Source organism: Sciurus carolinensis, chromosome 3, assembly GCF_902686445.1.
Source record: "Sciurus carolinensis chromosome 3, mSciCar1.2, whole genome shotgun sequence".
NCBI lineage: Eukaryota > Metazoa > Chordata > Mammalia > Rodentia > Sciuridae > Sciurus > Sciurus carolinensis.
The window spans coordinates 15664556-15686166 of NC_062215.1; the positions used below are offsets into that span (position 1 = coordinate 15664556).

General features: G+C 43.8%; 1 protein-coding gene across 1 annotated transcript in view; it reads left to right on the forward strand.

The window, feature by feature from the left end:
- The window catches only part of Marchf10 (membrane associated ring-CH-type finger 10), an 85440-nt gene that overhangs the window by 728 nt on the left and 63101 nt on the right, over positions 1-21611 (forward strand). Inside the window, 2 exon segments of the mRNA XM_047542763.1 lie at positions 4412-4518; positions 13984-14106. Of these exon segments, the coding sequence (XP_047398719.1) occupies positions 4429-4518; positions 13984-14106 (213 nt within the window). The 5' untranslated portion in view covers positions 4412-4428.

A 21611-nucleotide genomic window follows, 5' to 3' on the forward strand; every position in this document is an offset into this window, starting at 1 on the left:
ATTGACCCCAAATCACTAAACTTTGTTGCTTATTCTGAAGACATTTTTATAAGTTATTAAAACTCTAATATTGTTTTTTAAATCTAAGATTAAAACAAATCCTGCAGTTCTGATTATTACAAATTAATTGTGAAAAGAGTTGAATTAAGATCTGAAATCTTTCTTCCAGGCCCTCAATTGCAGGAAATAGGGAATTTATAATCCTGATTGCTAGGTTGCCATTTAAATTTTGTTTCAAAGGAAGCTTCAGCCAAAGAAGAGGTTAAATTTACATTTCGCTTAGTTGTTGAAACCAACTAAATAGTGCTTTAATGATATTTCTAATATTAGAATATTGTAAGTTGAAAACAGCAAAATAGCTTATTAAAAAGATCTCCTTTCAAACCAGTTTTTTGACAAACATGGTCACAGAACAGGACACCATATATATGTATAAAAATCAAATGTAATATTATATATAATATTATATATTATCATATATAAAATCATTCAATTCTCTAAAAGTCATATATATATATATATATATATATATATAGAGAGAGAGAGAGAGAGAGAGAGAGAGAGAAAGAACTAAAAGGAATGTATTCTGCAATCAAATTCTCTTCTTATTCAGGGACACTCAGTTTGAATTCATTGGAAATTTACACTAGAGAGAAATTTGTGTGTCACAAAGTTCTTAGAATTTTTCTCATTGAAATTTCACAGATGTGTAGAATTTGGAGGCTAAGAAGAATAGTTTTTGCTTGCCAGTGAAGCAAGCTCCCTTACCCCTACCTCCTTCCCTCCTACTACTTAACATGGCTTCTTCACTGATTTCTAAAGCACAAATTTGACACAGTACATTACCACAAAAGATTTAAAACAGAAGTATGCATAATTATGAGTGGATTTTAAATTGGGAAGCAGCTTAAAGGTGAGCAACAGAAGACAATATGGAATGCTATTTTAGAAACATACGCCTTGCCCACTTTTATTATCATTCTCCTCCACTCCTCCCACCTGTCTGTATTTGCTGATGAAAAACTCTTGGCTTCAAATGGCCATCTGATTGAGTAGGCCCACAAAGCTGAGCTCCATGAACTAAGCATTATCTCCTGTGGAATTATATCCATACAGTTACTTCTGTTTCTTGTTCATCCTGATGAGTATTTCAAACCTGCATTACAGTATGAAGCTCAAGTGAACCAAGGAGAATATTTCCCTAACCTGAGATAACCAACCATCTCCTTGAGCTATCGCTATAGTCCTTGGTGCGCCTACAGTATCTGTTTACTCTCACAAAGGCTTGATGTATTGAAATAAGAAATTACATGTGACACCATGATGCTTCCAGATACAATGTAATGGAGAGTTGGGGTGGGGGTGGGGAGGAACTTTTAGGCAATTGTAAAGTCCTTTATTTGGTAGGCGATTGTGAAGTCAGAAGTAACCTAGCAAGTTATTCAATAGCATTATTTCCTGCCCCTCAGACAAAGTGATTTCATGCCTCCTGATTTAGAAGCCTCCTTAAAATAGCATTGTGCTAAAACCATGATAGATTAGCTGACTTTGTTATGTTAACTTTGTAACCAGAATGTATCATCCGACTGGACTCTGGGATGTGCCCCTTTAAGTGACCATTAACATATTTTCATTTTGATCCTTATGTTCTCTTCCTGATTAATATTCAGACAGGCTTCTCTTTCCAACAGTAGCAGCAGGGGTTCAGCTCGCTGTTTTTAACACCATAATTTTCTGAAAAGGGTGGGAACAGAACTTCATTCTATGCAGGTACATATTTTTTATGAAAAGTGAAAAGTGATCCTTTAAAATATAGTCCCATAAAGGACTATTAAGATGCTGAGAGATTACCAGATGTAGTGGTGCACACCTGTGATCCTTACTACTACAAGGCTGAGGCAGGAGGATCTCAAGATGGAGGCCAGTCTCAGCACTTAGGGAGACCCTATCTCAAAATAAAAATTTTTTAAAGGACTGGAGGTGTAGCTCAGTGATAGAGTGCCCCCCTGGATTCAATAACCAGTACCAGAAAAAAAATTTTTTTAAATGCTGAGAGACAAGATTTGGTGTGGCTAATGATGGACTGTGGAACTACATATTGGGTTGTAGTTTCAGACTCTGTCTCTCAAAGACCAACGCTCTATACGTGAGAGAAATTATTTCATTTCCCCCGGGGACCAGTGAAAGTTTTCCCTATTGCTCAGAGATAGACAATAAACCTTGAAAGATTTCATAACTACCAGACGAGACATTGTGTCACCACGAGACAGGGACAACCTCACTCTGCCAATATCTACCCAACTAAATAAACCTGAGGAGCGAAGGAAGGCCACAGAGGGCACACTGAGTACTAGGCTTTCTCTTTTAGCCTGTTTACCCAGAGCCTAGGGCAGGGCCCCATCACATCATGGCCATGGAAAAAAATATGTATAGAAATAAATGAAAAAGCATCACTGCACAATAAACAGGAACCTTGTAGGGACTTCACTGAGGTCTACCAATCTCATTATGAGCAGTGCCATTTTGTAACTTTGTGAGCTTCAATATAGTGGTCATGAATTTGACCACGCCAATCAGACTTCAAACTTTTTGAAGTCCTCCTCTCCACTTCCTCACCTCCTGTTTGCACCTGTCCTCAGAGCAATCGCTTCCCTAACTGCTCTCACTGGGGTTATTCACTACCACCTCCCCTAGACAGTCCCTCGAGTGCACCCACTTGGATTTCTTGCTTCCCACACTTCTTTTCAGGGCTTCTCTTTGGCCACCTGTTCCTGAAATTATAGAGTCTGCCACAGGTTTGTCCTGTGCCCATTTTCTCTTTTCAGTTTCCATTCTACTTTAACCTCAGTCATCACCAGAATGCCGGCAATGCCCCTGTCTTCACCTGTCTAATTGGCTTCAGAGTCCCCTGCTTGCTTGACATCTCTGCTTACAGTTCCCCAGACACATCAAACCCCACATTGTTTTCTCACAAAACTGCTGCTGCTCCTCTGTTTTCTGAAGGGAGTGTTGGTGTCCCAGTCAGCAGACTTGAGCCAGTAACCGGGGTCCACGATACTTCCTTCTCTACCCCATCCCTACAGTCAGCAGGTCCTGATGGTTTTCTCTCCTGAACGTCCTTCATATCCATCGTGGTGAAGAGTGTGAACACTGGCACCAGGTTCTTCCACTTACTAGCTCTGTAACCTTAAGCAAGTTCTTTTTTGTGCCTTAATTTCCTCACCTGCAAAGTAAATATAGAGCCTGCCTCTTAGCGTTGTTGTGCAGATTGATAAAGTTAATGTGTGTAAATGCTTAGAACGGTGTCTGGCACTTCCAGAGGCTGGTGAGTGGGAGCTATGATTCCCCTCTGTCCCCATTCCCCTGCTTTTCTTCTTCCTTTTCCTCCTCTTTCTTCCCTCAACCTTACCTAACCAAGCCTGGCCACCATGTTACCTCATCTGGATTATCCACCTATTCCAGTGGTCTTCCCGGTTCCATCTTTTGCTCCACCCCCAACCATTCTCCATACTACAACTGGAGGGGTCTTTTTAAAAAGACAAATGTAATCATTTATTCCTCAGTTTGGAATCTTTCCAGGGTTTCATATGACTCTTCCAATCATGGCCTTCAAGGACTCACATGAGCTGGCTCTTGCCAATCCCCCAGCCCTGCTGGTGCTGTTTCCCCAATCTCTTCCCCTGCCCCTGCCCCTGCCCCATTCCTCATCTGCACCTTCCCTGAAGCTACTATGCCCTCTGTCCTCTCTGTCCCAGTTCTTGCCTATCTCTCCTTATCAAACCCAGTTTCTTTCCTAAGGAAAGCCTCCCCTAGCCCTCTAGAGCAGTTATGCCCTCCTGAAACACTCTCTCAGAGAACCCCATTCTTCTGCTCCATAGCACTTCTTGGCAGTTAAGGTTGGTCTGTTCAGTGTCAGTTTTCCACCTTAGCCTGGAAGCAGCACAAGGTAGGGACCATGTCTGTCTGTCTGGTGGTTGTACCCCAGCAACCTAGCACAGTGCCTGGGTTGGAGTTAAGGGTACAATGGTTGTTGTGTAAATAAATATAAGAAACCTGGGGCTTATAACTTAGTCATTGATAATTTAGCTAGGTTCTCAGGTTTTCTTTTTTGTCATGTTATAGAACCGCTTCGGAATCAGGTGTCACTGAACCTCACTCGCTGTGAATAACCAGGACAGGCTCACTGAAGCCAGCTGATGAATGTGGCTGCATTATTTATGCCCAGAACAGGAGGGCTATACGGGCTTCAGCACCAACACAAGAAAGCCCTTTTGGTCTGAAAGGAGCATCTGTGCCTTTCAAGCACAGATTAGATTAATAAGAGAATAAAAGCAATTACTCTAAAACAAATCCAAATATGGCAGTCACAGAGGAGTCCGTCACAGCACATTTATTTCTCTTTTATATGCAGGTCAGGCATTAAGAATCATGTTGCATGAAGCAAAGGACAGGCAGAAGTTCGTCAGTGATGTTCAGTGTCTGCAGGATATGCAACACAAGATGGACTCTGAGTATCAGGTAATTGTGGAAAGTAAGGATTGCCTTCCACCTTCTCTTGCAGTGTTGGCAAGTACGCAGACCTCAGCACCAACCTGTGACACTCAGTCATCATTTTCTAAAATCCCCAGCCCACCACTTATTGACTGGGTAACCATGGGAAAAAAAAAATCACTACCCCTTTCTGAGTCTCCATTTCCTCATCTATAAAATTGGGAGAATGATGGCGCCCATTTCACAATACCAGCACAAAAATGAAACAAGATAAAGAGGGTTTAGTGCAGCATTTGACACACAGCCCCTGACCAACAAAAGACATTAAGGTTCAAATTCAACAAACCAATTAAGAAGAAAAGACTATAAGGGGTTAACTGGGTCGGGTATAAAATAGCACTTTCTTCTGTTGTCAGAAGAAGGGTGGTTACATATTCTACAATAAGCCAACTGTTGGTCTCCCTGGTTACAGTGTTTACATGCAAAAACAAAACAGAAAGGGAGCCTGAGGGGTCATGATGCAATTACCGGGGGCTGGCATAGGACAAACTTGCTGGACTGGGTTGTGGGGTTCTGGCAGCAGCAGAAGGTGTCAGTCATACCCCCTCCCCCTGTGAGAGGTCAGCCCTCACCAATCCAGAGCCATGTCCTCAGCCTTGTTGGAGGATGGAAAGGCACTCCTTCCCTAAGGAGAACAAAGATCTGCCAGTCTCAGTTTTTCTCCTCCTTAGTAATTTCAAATATAACTGAACCTCCTGGGTCACCAAGGAAACCAGACCTATCTCAGTAACCTGATTTCACCTGTATAATATGGCTTCACTTTGGGGCTGGAAATGGAGTCAGCAATTTCCTCCCACAACTTGCCAACCCACATACAAGAAAACTATAAAATCCAGGGAATTTCTGGAAAACAAGTAAGAATGTAAACACCTGAGCCAGTCACCCTAGAAATCCATCTCCTCCTCACAGAGATGCCTCTGCCACCTGGCTTGTGTGAGGAAGCGCTCTTTGAGATTGTCTCTAGAACAGGCACAGAAGAACATTCTTCTTATTTTATAGTCCTGCTGAAGAAAAATCACACAGCCATGTCACTTGGAGCCCTGGTCGTTTTATTTTCTAATCTCACTTGGGCTTTCAACCTTGCCTTTCCATTCATTCAGCCAGTCTTTATCAAGGGACTACTATGTGCTGGATGGGGTATCTATTCTCCCGGAGTTCTTGCTCTAGGTATGGGGAAACCTTACCATGAGTAAATGTGTAAGATAGTTTTAGCTATTGCTACACTTAAGATCTGGAATAACCCCTCAAAGGCCCATGGACTAAAGGCTTGGCCCCTAGCTTCACACTGTTGGTGGTAGGACCTTTCAGAGGTGGAGCCTGTGGAATAGTAGCAATCCAGTCCCTTCCTCCCTCTCTCTCACTTCCTGGCTGCCATGAGGAGAACCAGCTTCCTCTGCCATGGACTCTCACCAGGTTGTACTGTGCTGCCACAGGCCCAAAGCAATGGGATCAACAGATCAAGGACCGAAAGCTCCAAAACTGTGAGCTTTACTCTTTTAAGGTGACTTATCTGAAATTATCCGAAGAAGTGAATGATAGTAAAGAGCCTCCTAGAGCCTCCCAAGTAGAAGGAATGCTAGTGTAAAGGCCCTGAGGCAAGATCTAGCCTGGAACACTGGAGGAAACAAAAGCAGATCAGAGTGGCTGAAAGACATTCCCCAAGGGGAAGTGTGGAAGAGGAGGAGGCAAACGAAGTCCATAGGAGCAGATGGTGTCGGCAGAGCCTGGCATTTAGATTTGATTCTTACCACAGAGAGAATTATTGAGTGGTTTAAGCGTAGCATGATCCCATCTCCATATTAAAAAGATCACTTTGGGCCCAGCGTGGTGGTGCATACCTATAATCCCAGCTACTGGGAGGCTGAGGCAAAAGGACCACAAGTTCAAAGCAGCCTGAGCAACTTACCAAGACCCTACTTCAAAGTAAAAAAGGACCTGGGGATATAGCTCAGTTGGTAGAGTGCTTGCCTTGTAAGCACAAGGCCCTGAGTTCAATCCCCAATACTGCAAAAAAAAAGAAAGAAAAAGGGCAGGAGATGTAGCTCAGTGGTAGTGTGTCCCTGGGTTTTATTTCAGTAACATATGCGCATGTGTGCGCATGCGCACACACACACAACCAAAAGGACAAGAGACAAAGCAGAAAAATTCATAATGAAACTCAATGGAAATTTAGGAGAGAGATTATGGTGACTTGGTTGGTGGGCGTGGAGGTGGCAAAAAATGGCCCAAGAGGAGTAAGGGAAAGAGAAGACTGAAGGGTGACTCACTGCAGCACACTTTCTTGTCCCTCGGACCCTCCTGTTATCATCGCTATTTTAAACCTTTCCGTTCTTCAACCTCCAACCCCCTTACTTCTGACTACTTCCCCTCTTACTTCACACACCAATGAAAAAAAACCAAGACCAGCCGATGGAACCCACCTAACCGATTTCCCCTGCAACACAGGCTAGCCCTCAAGTCTCAGGGGAGTGGCTCCCTTCCTTCCAGGGACCAGGGGAGGTGCTGGCCCCGCCCCATTGCTCTCCAGCCTCTCCCACCCAGGGTCCCTTGTCTGTCTTTGACCTTCCCTCCTCCTCACTGACTCTGACTAGACATGCTTACGTCTCTCCCATTTATGACCCAAAGAACAACCTCTACGTTGCGCTAATGACTTGTAAACAAGAGCCTGCCTAAAGCGTCGGAATCACGAGCTCCTGCTTATTGCGTATATCCACCTGGATGTCGCATGGGCGCCTCCAGCTCAGCGTGCCAGTTGAATGTTGGACAGCTGTGTGCCCCATGTCCACTCCCTAGCACGTCTCCTGTGCCCTATGCCTGCCTTGGCTCCTCCTCTCCTTCCCCGCCCACACCCCCAGTTACCAAGCCCTGCCGCTGCTTCCTACAAACTCGCGACCTTTTGTTTTCCTTTTTCTCCTACTGCCACCTCTGTGGTTCCAACCTCCACAATTTCTCTCCAGGACTACTGCAACATCCTTTTAACTGATCTCCTTGCCTCTAGTCTGGTCATCGTCTTTCAGATTGCTTTCTTGAAATCTAAGATGTGCATTTGACTATGCCATTGGAATGCACGAAACCCTCCAGGCATTTGCCACAGTCACGGCAGGCCCAGGACCCGGAACCTCAGCAAACCAGCCCAGCCTCCACCACCTCCCTAACCTCCTCTACCCCTTTGTACTTCACCCTCTTTGACGAGGATGCTGAGGATTATAGTTTTCATTTAGAACTAAAGGGAACCTCTATCTCACAAGAAGGACTCACAGTGGCTTTATTTTATTTTTAACTTGGTAGATTTTTTATAATTTACATATCATGAAATTCAACCTGTTTTAACTGTACATTATTTTTAGTAAATTTGCCAAGTTTGCAGCCATAACCATCAGTTTTAGAACATTCCCGTCACCCCAATACCATAGTACTCTTTTATATCTCTTACACAGAGCTAGTGAGATTGTGTTACAATTATCCTTTGTGTGACTTCCTCTCCAACTGCACAACAGCTCCTTAAAGGCAAGGGCTCAGTCTTTTCTTTTATGTTGAATCAAGTGCCCTGTCATTCACCAAAGCCAATGTTACCTAACTTGTATTTATTAGACTTAGATCTTGACCCGTGACTATTCTTAAGAGTCAAATTCACCTTTATTTAGCACTTTTGATGCCACTCATCCAAAGATTTGCAAAAAAAAAATCTTTGTCTTGAAGATACTGAATATTGCTGAAGTAGGTTCATAGAGTAACTACTTCAGAGGGAACAGAAATTATATTTTAGTCATATTATTCAATCTGTCCTTCACTTTGTTCCAAAAAGTATTTAAAGTAGTGGTTTAAGAATCGAATGCATAGCCAGGTGGGCCTGTAATCCCAGCAGCCCACCAGGCTGAGGCAGGAAGATCATGAGTTCAAAGTCAGCTTTGGCAATGGTGAGGCACTAAGCAACTCAGTGAGACCCTGTCTCTAAATAAAATGCAAAATAGGGCTGGGGATATGGCTCAGTGGTCGAGTGCCCCTGAGTTCAATCCCTGGTATGCTCCCAAGAAAAGAATCAATTGCAAGACTTTAGTGACCCCTCAGTAACTTGGCCCACATATGACCTACATGCATTTAAATAATTTACGGAAATTTCGTGTCAGATGAATATTGAAACCTGGGCCATTGATGAGCTTGGTCATTTACCAACTGTGGAAACCCTTGCTTTCTCAGTTCAGTCATCAGGGATTCCCCATTTCAGGGTGTACAAATAGTGTAAGGCCTAATAACTAGATATGACTCCCAAATCATATACATTTGCCACACATTCCTTCCTGTGCCTGACTTGCCTTTAATGAACTGGCTCAAATTGAAGCCCTTAGAAACCTCCGGCGTAAACTATTCCTGCCCCATCCTAAAATATGCTAAGGGTTGGTATGCACCAAATTAGCAGTGCTTTTCAGGTCTCTGTGCTAGCATAAGAGAAGAGGGATAAACCCACCCTGAGTTATTTTGATACTACTCCTCTCAGTAGCTGGGTGGGACCCTTTTGAGAAAACAAGAAGGAATAAACATCTATTTGGCATATTACATGCTATTTCAGAATCTGGTAACTAGTATATAATTATATGCCATCTCAGAATTTGGCTCTATTTCTTCAAGGGTGTTCATGCTGCATAGTTGTGTCTGTGTGTGTGTGTGTGTGTGTGTGTGTGTGTGTGCGCGCTCATGTGTGTTTTTTTTCCCTTGTGGTCAAATGTGTTTATGTAACTGGAGGCAGAATTTAGCCATTAATGTCCCCTGGAAAGTGAGAGGGAAAACTTTTACACCTGGCATTTCAAAACAATTTTCTATAATCTATCAAATATGTCCAAATTGGCTTCATCTCATGTCACTTATTCAGAATCTTGATTCTTTCAAGTGCAGATCAAACAACTAAGCATGACAATATAGATTTATTCAAGGACATGAGAGGTGACTTTAAACCAGGTGGCAAGAGTTGTGGGGGCGGATACAGGTTGAGCAACACTAATCTGAAAATCCCAAATCCAAGACAGAAAATGTCTTGAACACCAACACGATGTCACCAGTGGAAAATTCCATACGAGGAAAATTTGTTTTGTGGACAAAGTTATCAAAAATATTGTGTAAAATATGAGGTGAAGATGAAACATGAGTGAATTTGTTTAGACTTGGGTCCCACCCTCCAGACATTTCTTTTGGTAATATACACAAATACTGAAAAATCTGAAGCACTTCTGGTCCCCAGCATTCAGATGAGGGACCCTCAACCTGGAACTCAACTTCCCTTCCAATAGGAGTCAGGGAAAAGATCCCCTTCCCGGCTCACCTGTGAGATTCATGTTTTACTCTTCACAGTCTCTGAGGGGACAACCTTGTCAAATGTTTTAATGACTACAGTATCTTAACCTTTTAAAATGAATGAATTTTAATAATGTCATCAATGATAATTAAAACCCAGTCCCTGGGTCATGCAAGTTAGAGCATAAGAACCACAAAACAGCAGCAACTGAAGGTGTAGCAGTGGCCATGTCCCACGAGCCTGTGGGGTTAGGTCACGAGAGCCGTGTGGATGCCATTACGGACAGGGACACAAAGTCAGGTCATGTTCATGATGGTTTTTGTACCAGAACTATGTGGCTGGCAAGAGTTCCTGTGGCACGTGACTTTTAAGTCATCAGGAGTCCCGCTGGATAATAAAAAAGGAATCTCTGAGCACAACCGTGGACTCAGAAAGTTGTAATGCCAAAGAAAAAGTGATTTACCATGTGACCCCAAGTGACTGAGGGCGGAACTGCTCCTTCGGCCATCCAGGGGCTCCAGCAAGGGAAACAGAGCTCTACTTACAGGGCAGAGGCGCAACCACGAGCCCCAGACAGAAAAGCTCTTTCTTCTGTGGCCAAGAGCATAGTCATACGCTTTGGCAGAGGCTGACTTTAGAAATAGAAGTCAACTAGGAAATGGGATTGAAAACAGCAATTAAAAACCTGACGGTGTTGGGGAGGGGGCCCTTTTAGGGAGCCCTCGCCGTGGGCCAGTCACTGCTCACGTTACCCACAGGACCTCTACTCTCCTCCTAACGGCCTTGCAGCACAGGGACATCTCTCTTAGGATGAGGGAACTGACAATCAATGGAGTGAGCTCGTCCAAGTTCTCGATGCTAGAAAGCGGCAGCGCTGGGGCTTGTGGTCTTTACCAGGATTGAGTTACTGTGAGTCACAAAGCCCACGCCGTCCCTCACAGGCAGACACGCACGTAAGATTTGCCCCCACGGTGGAGGCTGCTTCTGCACAGGAGGCAACCTGACTGCCTGTGTTGGCGTCAGAGGGACTGGTTGGTGGCAGAGTCGGGGACACTACCAAAGTGAAAAAGGAAGCCCTGGCTCTCCCCAGAAGGAAAAGGAGAAGTTATCTGAACCTTCCATTTCAAGACTGCCCTCTGATGGTCTTGCCACACATCAGAAACTTATTTATAGCCCCCTAAAGCCTGACACGCGGAACAGAGGGGAAGACCATAGAAGTGCAGGTTGTGAACTGCCAGTTCACCCCTGCCCCTGACCCACGGGCTTCACCCTCCTCTGCCTGGTCACTTCAGGGTCCCTACCATAGGGCGCTCATCAACAGCAATGACCAAAAACCATTCACATTTATAAACACAAAGAAAAATAGCCCCCTGGGGGAAAAATATGGCTAGGTTCTTGCTGTTTCTAGGACCAGAAGTCTGGTGGCTCTGTTCCCGTGTTCCTCCTCAGCAGAGCTGTGACTGAGAGGATGGATGTTTGGTTTACACAGAAAGATCGCGGGTCATCTCAAGATAAAAGTCAGCAATACCGACCTTGCCACTGGTCTGTTCTTGCTCATCTCTGAGGGGAGAGAAAAGGAACCAGAGCGGGTGGTGGAGGGGGGATATTTTTCAGTGTAGCAAACCCATCTTCCTCCCTTTTGGTAAAGAAATATTTAAGTCGTATGCATTCTTGGAGAGAATTTTCAAAAAACACTCAGCCCACAAGAATTCTGTTCATCCCACAAAATCTGCCGTGGTCCTACGTGCATGCGCTCACGCTGGCTCCTCCACTTTCAGCCTTTAATACCAGTAGGTTAAGGTGACACAGACATCTGTCACTTCAGGAAACAACACTCCACGCCAGGAACCCCCCTAAGAGGAGTTCTGATTGGCAGATGTCATAAAAGGAAAAGACCAAAAAGTGCTCATGTTTAGCTGAACTTCTATCAAGCTCTCCAGCAGATTTCTTTGAGGTTCGCTTTGGCTCATTTATCATTTCTTGTTTATTTAACTTATTTATTATAGTTACTATCTCGTATTCTTTTGAAAGTTTTCCTTTTTTACATTATGAAAACAAACACTACCCGGTATTTATTTTGATGACTTACTATCTATCTATATGGCATTATTTTAAGAAATAAAACAAACTGTAGGACAGGGGGGGAAAAAGAAACAGCCATTTCAGAGTGTCCTCCCTTTCCAAGCAAGGCGGGGGGCAACTCCATCTTTCTTCTGGAATCCAGGATTCTACCTGCTGCAGGTGACCATCTGGCTGCTGGGGACAAATTGGAGGCCAGGGCCTCACCTGCAATTCAGTTGAGAAGCACAGTGTGAGCAGGTGGTAAATGATTTGCTAGCATCAGGCCATTTCTATTCTTAACCTTATAGCATAATGTTAGCCTTTCTCCATGGCGTAAAACTCCAGACAGGCCTACCATATCACATCACAGAAGGGAAAGGGTGCCCGAGAGCTCTTTCCTTACTCAGCCCGTCTAGGAAGCAGGGCGATGGCAGACAGGTCTACTTTTGTAACAATATTGTTGGTCCCACACGGAATTTCTTCACCGTGACAGTGGATGATTTGACCCTGGCAGGGCAAAAATGAATTAGGTCCCTGGAGAATTTAGAAATACTCCTAAAGTATTACTCTTTGGGGTTATTGAAAATATTAGTTGAGATCTTCATAGCACATATCCTTGGGTTGGTTCAGTCCTAGTTACTAGAGGAGGAATATTTGGAACCGGATTCTATTTTAATCTTGCTAAGAAAAAGGGGGGAAATTAAGTTTTGTTGCTTATTTTGTTTTTATTATTTTGCATTTAGGGATTGATATTTTCTTCCAAAATGCAGTTCAACTAACATTAAGTGCCAGATGCTAGGGGATCCAGAGAGTGGTCCCTATTTTTAAACTTGTCACTGATCAGCAAAAGGAATAGACCCAACTACAGTCAAATAAGGGGGAAGTGTATTGTGCAAGCTATGTTTATTGGTTTGTATTAATATATAGTAATCACCCTTTGTCCACAAGGGATTTAGCTCCAAGTCTCCAATAGATGCCTGAAACTGCAAATAGTAATGAACCCTATATATTATTTTCCCCCAATACCTACATGCCAATGATAAAATTGAGTTTATAAATTAGGCAGTAAAAGATTAACAACAATAAGCCAGGCACAGTAGTAGCACACACCTATAATCCCATCTACTTGGGAGGCTGAGGCAAGAGGATCGTAAGTCTGAGGACAGCATCAGCAACTATTATAACGATATACTTTAATAAAATTGCCAACATTACTACTCTTGCATGTTGGACTGTTATTAAGTAAAATAAGGGTCACTTGAACACAAGAACTTCGATGCTGTCACGTTGGTTGTGATCCCCGAGACGACTACTCAGCAGGCAGCACATATGCTGGACAAAGGGATGATTCGTGTCAGGGCAGGACAGAGTGGGACAAAGTGAGATTTCACCTTTCTACTCAGAATGGTGCTCAGTTCAAACCATATATATTGCTAATTTCTGGAATCTTCACTTTAATAATTTCAGACCAAGGTTGACCATACCAAAGAAGAGTAGTAATCAGGAAAATGAAAGAGAAAAGATGTCCTATGAGCTGGTTCTTAATAATCAGCAGGATTGGCCAAGGGAGCGTTGTGTAGGTTTTCCAGGCAAAGGGACAGCACATGCTAAAGCTCTAACATGAAAATTCTTCTCTGTAACTGGGGGGAATCCGGCGGGGAGAGTGCGGCTGGAAGGAGAAGCTAACGTGGCAGATCAGGTAGAACCTTCCTTGAGAAGGCAATTGTTGGGTAAGTTCTTGAAAAACAAATGCCTGTTAGTATGTCATTATTTGGACTTATTAAGCAGTGACTGATATTTTTTTGGTGCTGGGGTTTGAACCCAGGGCCTTAGTGCTTGCAAGGCAGGCACTCTACCAACTGAGCTATCGCCCCAGCTCATGAGGCTGGTGTTTTTGACCAGGCATTTGGGGCAAAGGGCAGATGGAGCAATGCCTGGTCTTTGTCCTTGGTAGCGGACCCTTCAGGAACCCTTGGAGAAGGATAACATTTCTCTTATGCTCTTCACAATTGGAATGAAGTCTCAAGTTGCCAAAGCCAGTCATAAACCAAGAACAAAAGAACATTTTTGTTTGTTTTCTCTAGGCTTGTTTGAGACGACAGGAATACAGAAGAGACTCAAAGGATGAGAACAAACAAGATCAGTTTGAGGGGCAAGAGACAAGTTTTGAAAGATCCCGATATTCCAGCGGGTCATCTTCCAAACAGGTATGGAGAATTCTGGGGATTAGCCTCCTACTGCTGTGTGTGTGTGTGTGTGTGTGTGTGTGTGTGTGTGTGTGTGTGTGTGAACTCAAAAAGGAAATATTACAGAATCCTAAAGGTCAGGGTAGGGAGAGGTGGGGGGGGCAAAGATTCCATCCCAGTCACCACCTGCCACTCCCCAGCTGTGTGGCCTTCCTACTTCTTCGTTAGGCCTCACTCTTCTTTCCTGTGGTTAAAAGACCTGAGGTAGATGATCTGCAAGACACATCTGCATCAGAAATGCCAGAACACTTTGATTTTGAGCGTTGGAGGCGGGCATTCTCCAGCTCTCGTGTTTGTGACTTATGGTCTAACCCATTGCATGCTGGGGTCTAGCTTTTATTTCAAATGGAGGAAGAGAGTAAAACATGGGGATATCATGTTATTATGCAATGACTGGCAATTGCTTAAATATTTTCATCTAGAATGATAACAAGTAATAGGAGTAATATCATGTTTATTAGAAGTTTGATGAATATGATAATAGCAGTCATAATAGTTACCACATTTGAGTGCTTACAGCAGTCTAGGCACTGTGCTAAGTACTTCATATGTATTAACTTATTTGATTCTCATACATATGTATTGATCTGTCTAACACACACACATACACACACACACATTTGCCCCATTTTACAGATAGGAAAACGGGGCCTAAGAAGTTAAGAAATTTTACCTAAGATCTCACAGCCAGTAGGTAGTGGACTAGGAATTCCATGGCGAGCAGGCTGACCCCACAGAAGGTCCTCCAAACTGCTGAGCTGTCCAGGCATATTTCATGTTTAAGACCTTGGCTGTCTGAGAATTTTACTTATCCTGCCTACGAGCTAAATACCACAAACTGCATCCAAGCCTGGTTGTTAGCATGGTGAATTGATTTAAGATGAGTAATATGCCTTTTATGAATTCTTACTTAATATTTTATGCCTGAAATAGACTCTAGCAGAGGGATTCTCTCTCTCTCTCTCTCTTTCCTATCAGTGGCATGGATCTCTGAGATAGATCTTGGATACCTGATATCAATCAAATTCTTGTTGAGATTTCTTCTTTAATCTATAACGTTCACAAGTGTGGTTATTTAATGTTCAAAGGACACCTTAAAAACATCAATGATTAATGTTTATGGATGTAGATGTATCCCTGGGAGAGATGTATACTCACCAATAAGGGAAAAAAAATCACAGGATAAAATATCCCACCTAGAGTCTGAAGGTGGAGGAGACCATTTCCACAATCCTGTCAGCTCCAAGAAGAACCTGCTGCTAAGACTTTTTCCTGTTAGTCGAGGCCTAGATTAATGGCTGCCACTGGTTAAACTTAGGGAGTGAGATTAATCAAAAAATTAAGTCCAGTTTGGATAGAATAACACATTTTAGTTCTAAGATAAATTCTTAACATTTTTATACTTAAAAACAAAAATCAAGAACAGATAAGAAAATGTAAATGTAAAGTAAATGTAAATGTAAAGTCAAACAGTAGTGTGTAGCATTCTTCCTAGATTGGCATTCCTAAACAAATGGGTTTCTGGATTCCCCTGTTTCCATGCAGAGATTCACGTTCATAGTCAGGGCCAGTTTGTGTGTTGGCTCTTGTGAGTTTGGGACATTCAGGACTAGCAGTTTATGCTTCTCTCTACTAATTTTAGGGGGCAAGCTGGTGTCAGATTCCTACTGTTTTCTTCTTTCTGCTATAAAAATTAGTCTTTCAGACCACTTCTAAATAAGGACATGGTTGTATATATAGAAGTAATTATGTGAAATGGCTTCTATAATCATAGATTATTTGCCTGAATTTTCTGACTCTTAATTTTATTATTGATTTACACCCAACACATAATAATGAAAAAAATTGCATGAAACGGGTAATTTCTATCTAATGTACCAGTTGGACACAGTGGCGGTGCCTGTGAGCCCGACGACTCAGGAGCCTGGGGCAAGAGGGTCACATCTTCAAGGCCAGCCTTGGCAACTTAGTGAGACCCTATCTCAAAATGAAATTTTGGAAGGGGCTGGGGCTGTAGCTGAGTGGTAGAGCACCCCTGGTTTCAATCCCCAGAACCACCCACACATAAAGTACAAGGACAGGAGATTCTGTGTTCCTACAATTCCACCATTCCTTGGTCTCTCTGAGAACATGAAACATTGCTTACATAATCTCCGTTTTTCCAAATGATGATATCCCAAGGGTTTGGTCCTTGACTATATGAGTGACTTTAAGGCTATATCTTCTCATCAAGAAGAGTAACAAATCCATGTACAAACAGAGAAACATGTATCCCATTTGTTTACAAGAAAAAAAAAGAAAGGTAAAAATAAATAAATAAATAAAAACAAAATGAAACAAAAATTAAAAAAAAAAAAAGAAGAGTAACAAAATCAAAATTTTCCACAGTGAAGTTCACTGCTTTGCTTTCAGGTTTGGACCCCCACCCACATTTCTACAGAAATCTGATTACTCTTAAACCTTCAGAACCTGAGTGCGCCTGCCATATCTCAAATCCTGAGGGAACGCACAATTTATCAATAAACTTCTTTCCACAGTGTCCGCAACGCCAGGGAGGTCCTGGACCTAGTCTCCCAGAGACTCTAAGATGAGAAATAAGAAACAAGAAAGCTGGCATCTCCCAAAGGAGAACTAGGCCAGACAGATCCGATTTCCAAAGCTCGGCGTATTGAATGTCACATCAGGCGCTAGAGTGCCAAAACATCTGTCAGTCAGAAAGGGGCAGGAGAAAGAAGCTGCTCAGAGAGCCAGTGTGAACCCACCAGAGCCCCCCTCCCCGGGCGCAGACTCCCCGAGTAATTTCTTTCCGGAGATTGCAGTGCTGAAACCTCTCAGTAATGTCTGCCTCTGATTTGTGGAGGCAGGTTCACTCTCTGAGTGAGTGGCTAGTATCAAAGTGAATTGCTTAATTGCCACGGTGAGGAGCATGCCAGGACCAAATTTTGACACTCGTATTGCAATTTTCATCACTTGTTCCTTTCTTAACTCAGACTCAAATTGTGACCATTCTGATGAGCCTGGAACAAGCAAGGCAGTTACCATCAGGTGATGACTCCAGTGTCAAGCTGTCATTTTCAGACACCTGCCTAGAGGTGGGCAGGTCCCCAAACACAGTTAACCTGGGGGCTGCTCCACTGTGGCCCAGCCTTCTTACTACAACGCACGGCTCTCACTGCTGGGTACGCAGAGGGTGTATTTGATATAAATATAGGATGAAGGCAATTCCTATCAAGCCCATGCTGAGTTGTTCTTTAAAGTTGTACCTCCTAAATACATTTCAGCTTGTGGCCTGGTATAATAGGAAACACTAATCAAGGCCAGCTCTGCCCCTCATTACAGTCTGAATTCAGGCAAACACTTCACTTCAAAGCATTTCAATTTCCCATCAAGGGAATACTTGTTATTATGCTTATCTTGTGGGATCATTGTGAAAATGAGGGAGATCCTTAAGTGACATGCCAACATTAAAATACATATAAACTGTCACTGGCGTCCAATGCCACCTGTAAATGATGCTCCAACTGGCATCAGTAGAGGAATAGATTCTGCTCCTCCTGGACGCTGTCCCATACAGAGCACATTTCCAAAGGTCAACCTAATGCAGCAACTTAATTTTAGGCCTTTCTTGGGGTTGCCTATAGCCTCTTGAACAGCTTAATCAGAATATAACAGGGAAATAAAGAGTAGCTCCATATATCCAACTAGAAATTGGATAATATAGTAGACTAGGAAGCAAATCAGTCTCCATATAGGGAGAAAACAGCACTCCTCTTTCCCAGGTGCCCCCAGGGATTGCTGCTGGCTTGGAGGACCTGCTGTGATTGACAGGGGCACCAGGTTTTTTCATCCTTTCAAACCTCAGCAGAGAAGAGACAGGAGCCCCGATTCCCTCATAGAAGATGAAGAAAATGATTAACCCAGGACACGGAAGGACAGCAAGCTTCTATGAAGAGACGTGACACAAGTCCTTCTCATCTTTGGAGATCCTGTATCCTTATTCCAAACGCACCAGCCTCAAGCCCTTAGAACACACTGTCCCTGCATTTTCTTCACTGGGAAGGAAGAGGGAGATCAGCTCTCAGTTTTTCAAGAGCACCTTTTCCTGTGCCGACAGGAACCCTCATCAACCAAGCTACTAAATATTTAGATTGCAGGTCACAAGGACCCAAGGTTACATTGGAAGAAGGCGTAGGCAGTTAACCTGATACCAAGAAGCAACTGGCTATGGCCCAGGCCCTGCTCAGTGTGATGTTTATATCAGTGAGGTCACCTGAACCTCCTGGCAAACAAGGTAAGCTTCACGAGGAAGGCTGCTTCCCGGCACAAACATTTTAATTGTTTTGTCCAAGAGAATCCACACAAACTTGGGAGAAAAAAAAAAAATAAAGCCTCGGGGCTGGGGAGATAGCTCAGTTGGTAGAGTGCTTGCCTTGTAAGCACAAGGCCCTGGGTTTGATCCCCAGCACCCAAAAAATAAAAATAAATAAATAAATAAATAAAGCCTCTTCAAGCAACCTATAATGGTCCATCCCTCCCACGAGGGCCACAGAGGTCTAGAGCTGTGGTGTCCAACGCCATTGGTCACCAGCCCTGTGTGGCTATTCACATTTAAATTAATTATAAGTAAATTTAAATTTTAATTCCAGAGTCACACTAGCCATGTTCCACATGCCCAGTGGCCACACGGGGTCAGAGGCTGCCATCCTAGACCAGGCAGATAGAGCATTTCCGTCATTGCAGGTTGTGTGGGGCAGTATTGCTCCAGATGGAACACAAAACAAAAGCAGACCCAGGAGCCAGGAAAGAGTTTCGTTTCCCAGAAGCTGGACCTGCAGAATCCACAAGGCAGTACTTTGCATACTGCAGCTCCTAGCACATGTTGGCTTTCCTATGCCTGAACCGTCCCTGAAAGCTGGCTTGCTTTGCATTTTGTGTTTTTCTGTGACCTGGGTATATTTGCATGTCTCTTTTCCTTACCTGTTTATTCATCCTATCTTTCCTGTGATGCCTTCAGCTTCTCCTCTTTCAAAGGACTCTTGGGGAGTTATTCTCCCATTAATCTGTCAGTGTCAAGCCACCGACACCCTGAACAGTGTCACGAAAGCAGCCGCAGCTTGGGACATGGCATCTGCGCGTTCTGTGAGTCATACTTGTAATTTTCTCCAGCTTCTGTGGGTCCATTGTCAGGTTCCTTGGGGGCCGGGCCTTCCTTCCCCTGGCCCCAGGCTGCGTGCTGATGAGGCGGTCACACAGGCACACACTGGCTCTAACTGCTAGGGGCCCCGCCCCGGCAGGCTGTGAGTCATCTCTCACACCTGGTGTGGTGTTTGTCACAGCCGCCCTCTTGACTCCAGAGCAGACCCTGCGCCCTGGAGGTGCACCTTAGTAACAAGGCAGCTGTGCACACGGCATCTGGAGCCTCGCCGCTGTGTGCGTCACGGAGAGGGAATGTGCAGCCAGTCTTTGGACAAGCGCGGATCTGTGGGAATTTTCCTTGGAGCTTGTTTTCCATTTTTGCTGTTGATCTGTTCACCATGGAGTGTTCCTCCAACCCCTCAGACTCAAGATGCTGGATGTACCATCTCCCCTCAGACTGGTTCCTCTTCCTGATTTTTATATTTGTGCCTGAGCCAGTATTCTGCAAGTTGCCTTAGGCTCCGCCCCCTCCTCCTTCTGCTCTTCCTCGCACTTTGCACTTCACAGCAATCAGACACAAAGCCTGTCTGTCTTATCTCCTCTCTTGAATCTGCCCATCATCACCTCCCTTTGCTGGGCCCTGCCTTTGTTTCTTTTTTGGTCTGAATTATTGTAGGGATAGTTTCTCTAGTCCTCTTATCTTTACCTCGCCCCTTCTGGGCAGCCTTCTAGGCTGCCATGACAGAAGCAAATTGGATCATGACATTCCTTTATTAAAATTCTTCACTAGTTCCCCTGGGTCTTTGGGATCAAGTTCAAACACTTTAGCAAGACACTCAAGTCCCTCAGTGGCTTGACCCGCAGACACCCCAGTTCATCTAGCTAACCTCGCACATCCTCAACTCTGAGGGCGCTCCCTCTGGGAAGAAGAGTTTCCAGGGCTTCTCCTGGGTATCCAGTGGCTGTTCTTATCCTCTTTTGTGTTCTCAGGACACCCCTGGGCTCAGGTTTACCATGGGATACATCTTGTCTGTCTGCCTCCTCTCTTAGGCTGGGAGGTACTCACAAGCAGCCACTATTTATTACATTTCCAGTACCTGGCAGGAAATAGGTGCTCAACGCTTGTTTGATGGCTAACATATTAGGAGTGTGCACAGATTGAAAGTCACAACTATATGGATACAACAGCTGGAACAGGGATCCTCACTCTGAGCAAGGGAAGACAGAGAACAATGCTACTGGGAGTGGAGTGTGCTGTATGGCCTGACTTGAAATCATCAAGAGGAGAGTGGTTTGGTGAGTCTGCCAATCGACAACAACCAGTTTGGGCTTGAAGATTAGTCAGTTATGATCCACAAACCCCTGAAATGCTGGTGACGAGAGTAACAAGTTCATTTCCTGGTAGACCATTCTGCAAAGGGACAAATGACTTCTTCCTTCAAGCCCTGGGTAAATTCCCTTGGTCACAGGTAGGCAAACACACAAAGACATAAGAATGCTGGGCCACGGCTCTCAGTGGACAGAGGAAACTCAGTCCAGAGGTGACTCAGGACTTGCTTGGACTTTACGACTGAAGTCATCCTGTTGTGGTTGGATGTTCTGCAGGATAACTCACCAGACCAATCTGGGTAGTTCTTTTGTGACTAGGCTGTGGATGTGTACTGGGGTGCAGGCCCCTCTCCAGGCAAACCAGCTGCAGGGAGTCTTCAACAGCAGCAATGGAGCAAACGAATATAACTACCTCTGGCAAAGCCAGCAGTGCCTCCTTTCTCCTTCACTTCTGCACTTTGTCTGAATTCCACTAGGTGATTTAAAAATAGGGCATGACATTAAAATGAGGCAACTGTCAGTTTAAATTGTGATTGCTTCCAGAAAGGTGTCCTTCCTTTTTCAACAGATAAGCAAAACAGCCTCCTCCTTCCACCAGGGTGATTCTGCCATGTGGCCAAGTTGATACAAACACCAATTGTGATCCCTGCTCAGTGAAATTGTTGGTGCCAAGAACTGGTGGCCTCTGACCCAAAGAGCTCCCTGTGTTAATTGGACTTAGCGGCTCGGAAATTGCATGAGAGAAGATTATGATAAAATATCTTTTTTTTCTTTATATGCAATATCATATGTTTCGAGTTTACTACATTTTATTAAAATTACCTACTTTTACAAAGTGGTTCCAATTAATCTCTAAAACCAAAAAACTTATTAAAAACCAATTAAAATTCAGATATCAAAACTTTAAAATGTTTCAATTGCAAGGTAATAATATTCAGGTGCATACCTGCATTAAATATATTTTATAACACCTGGCATTTCATCCCCAGTGTTTTATATTG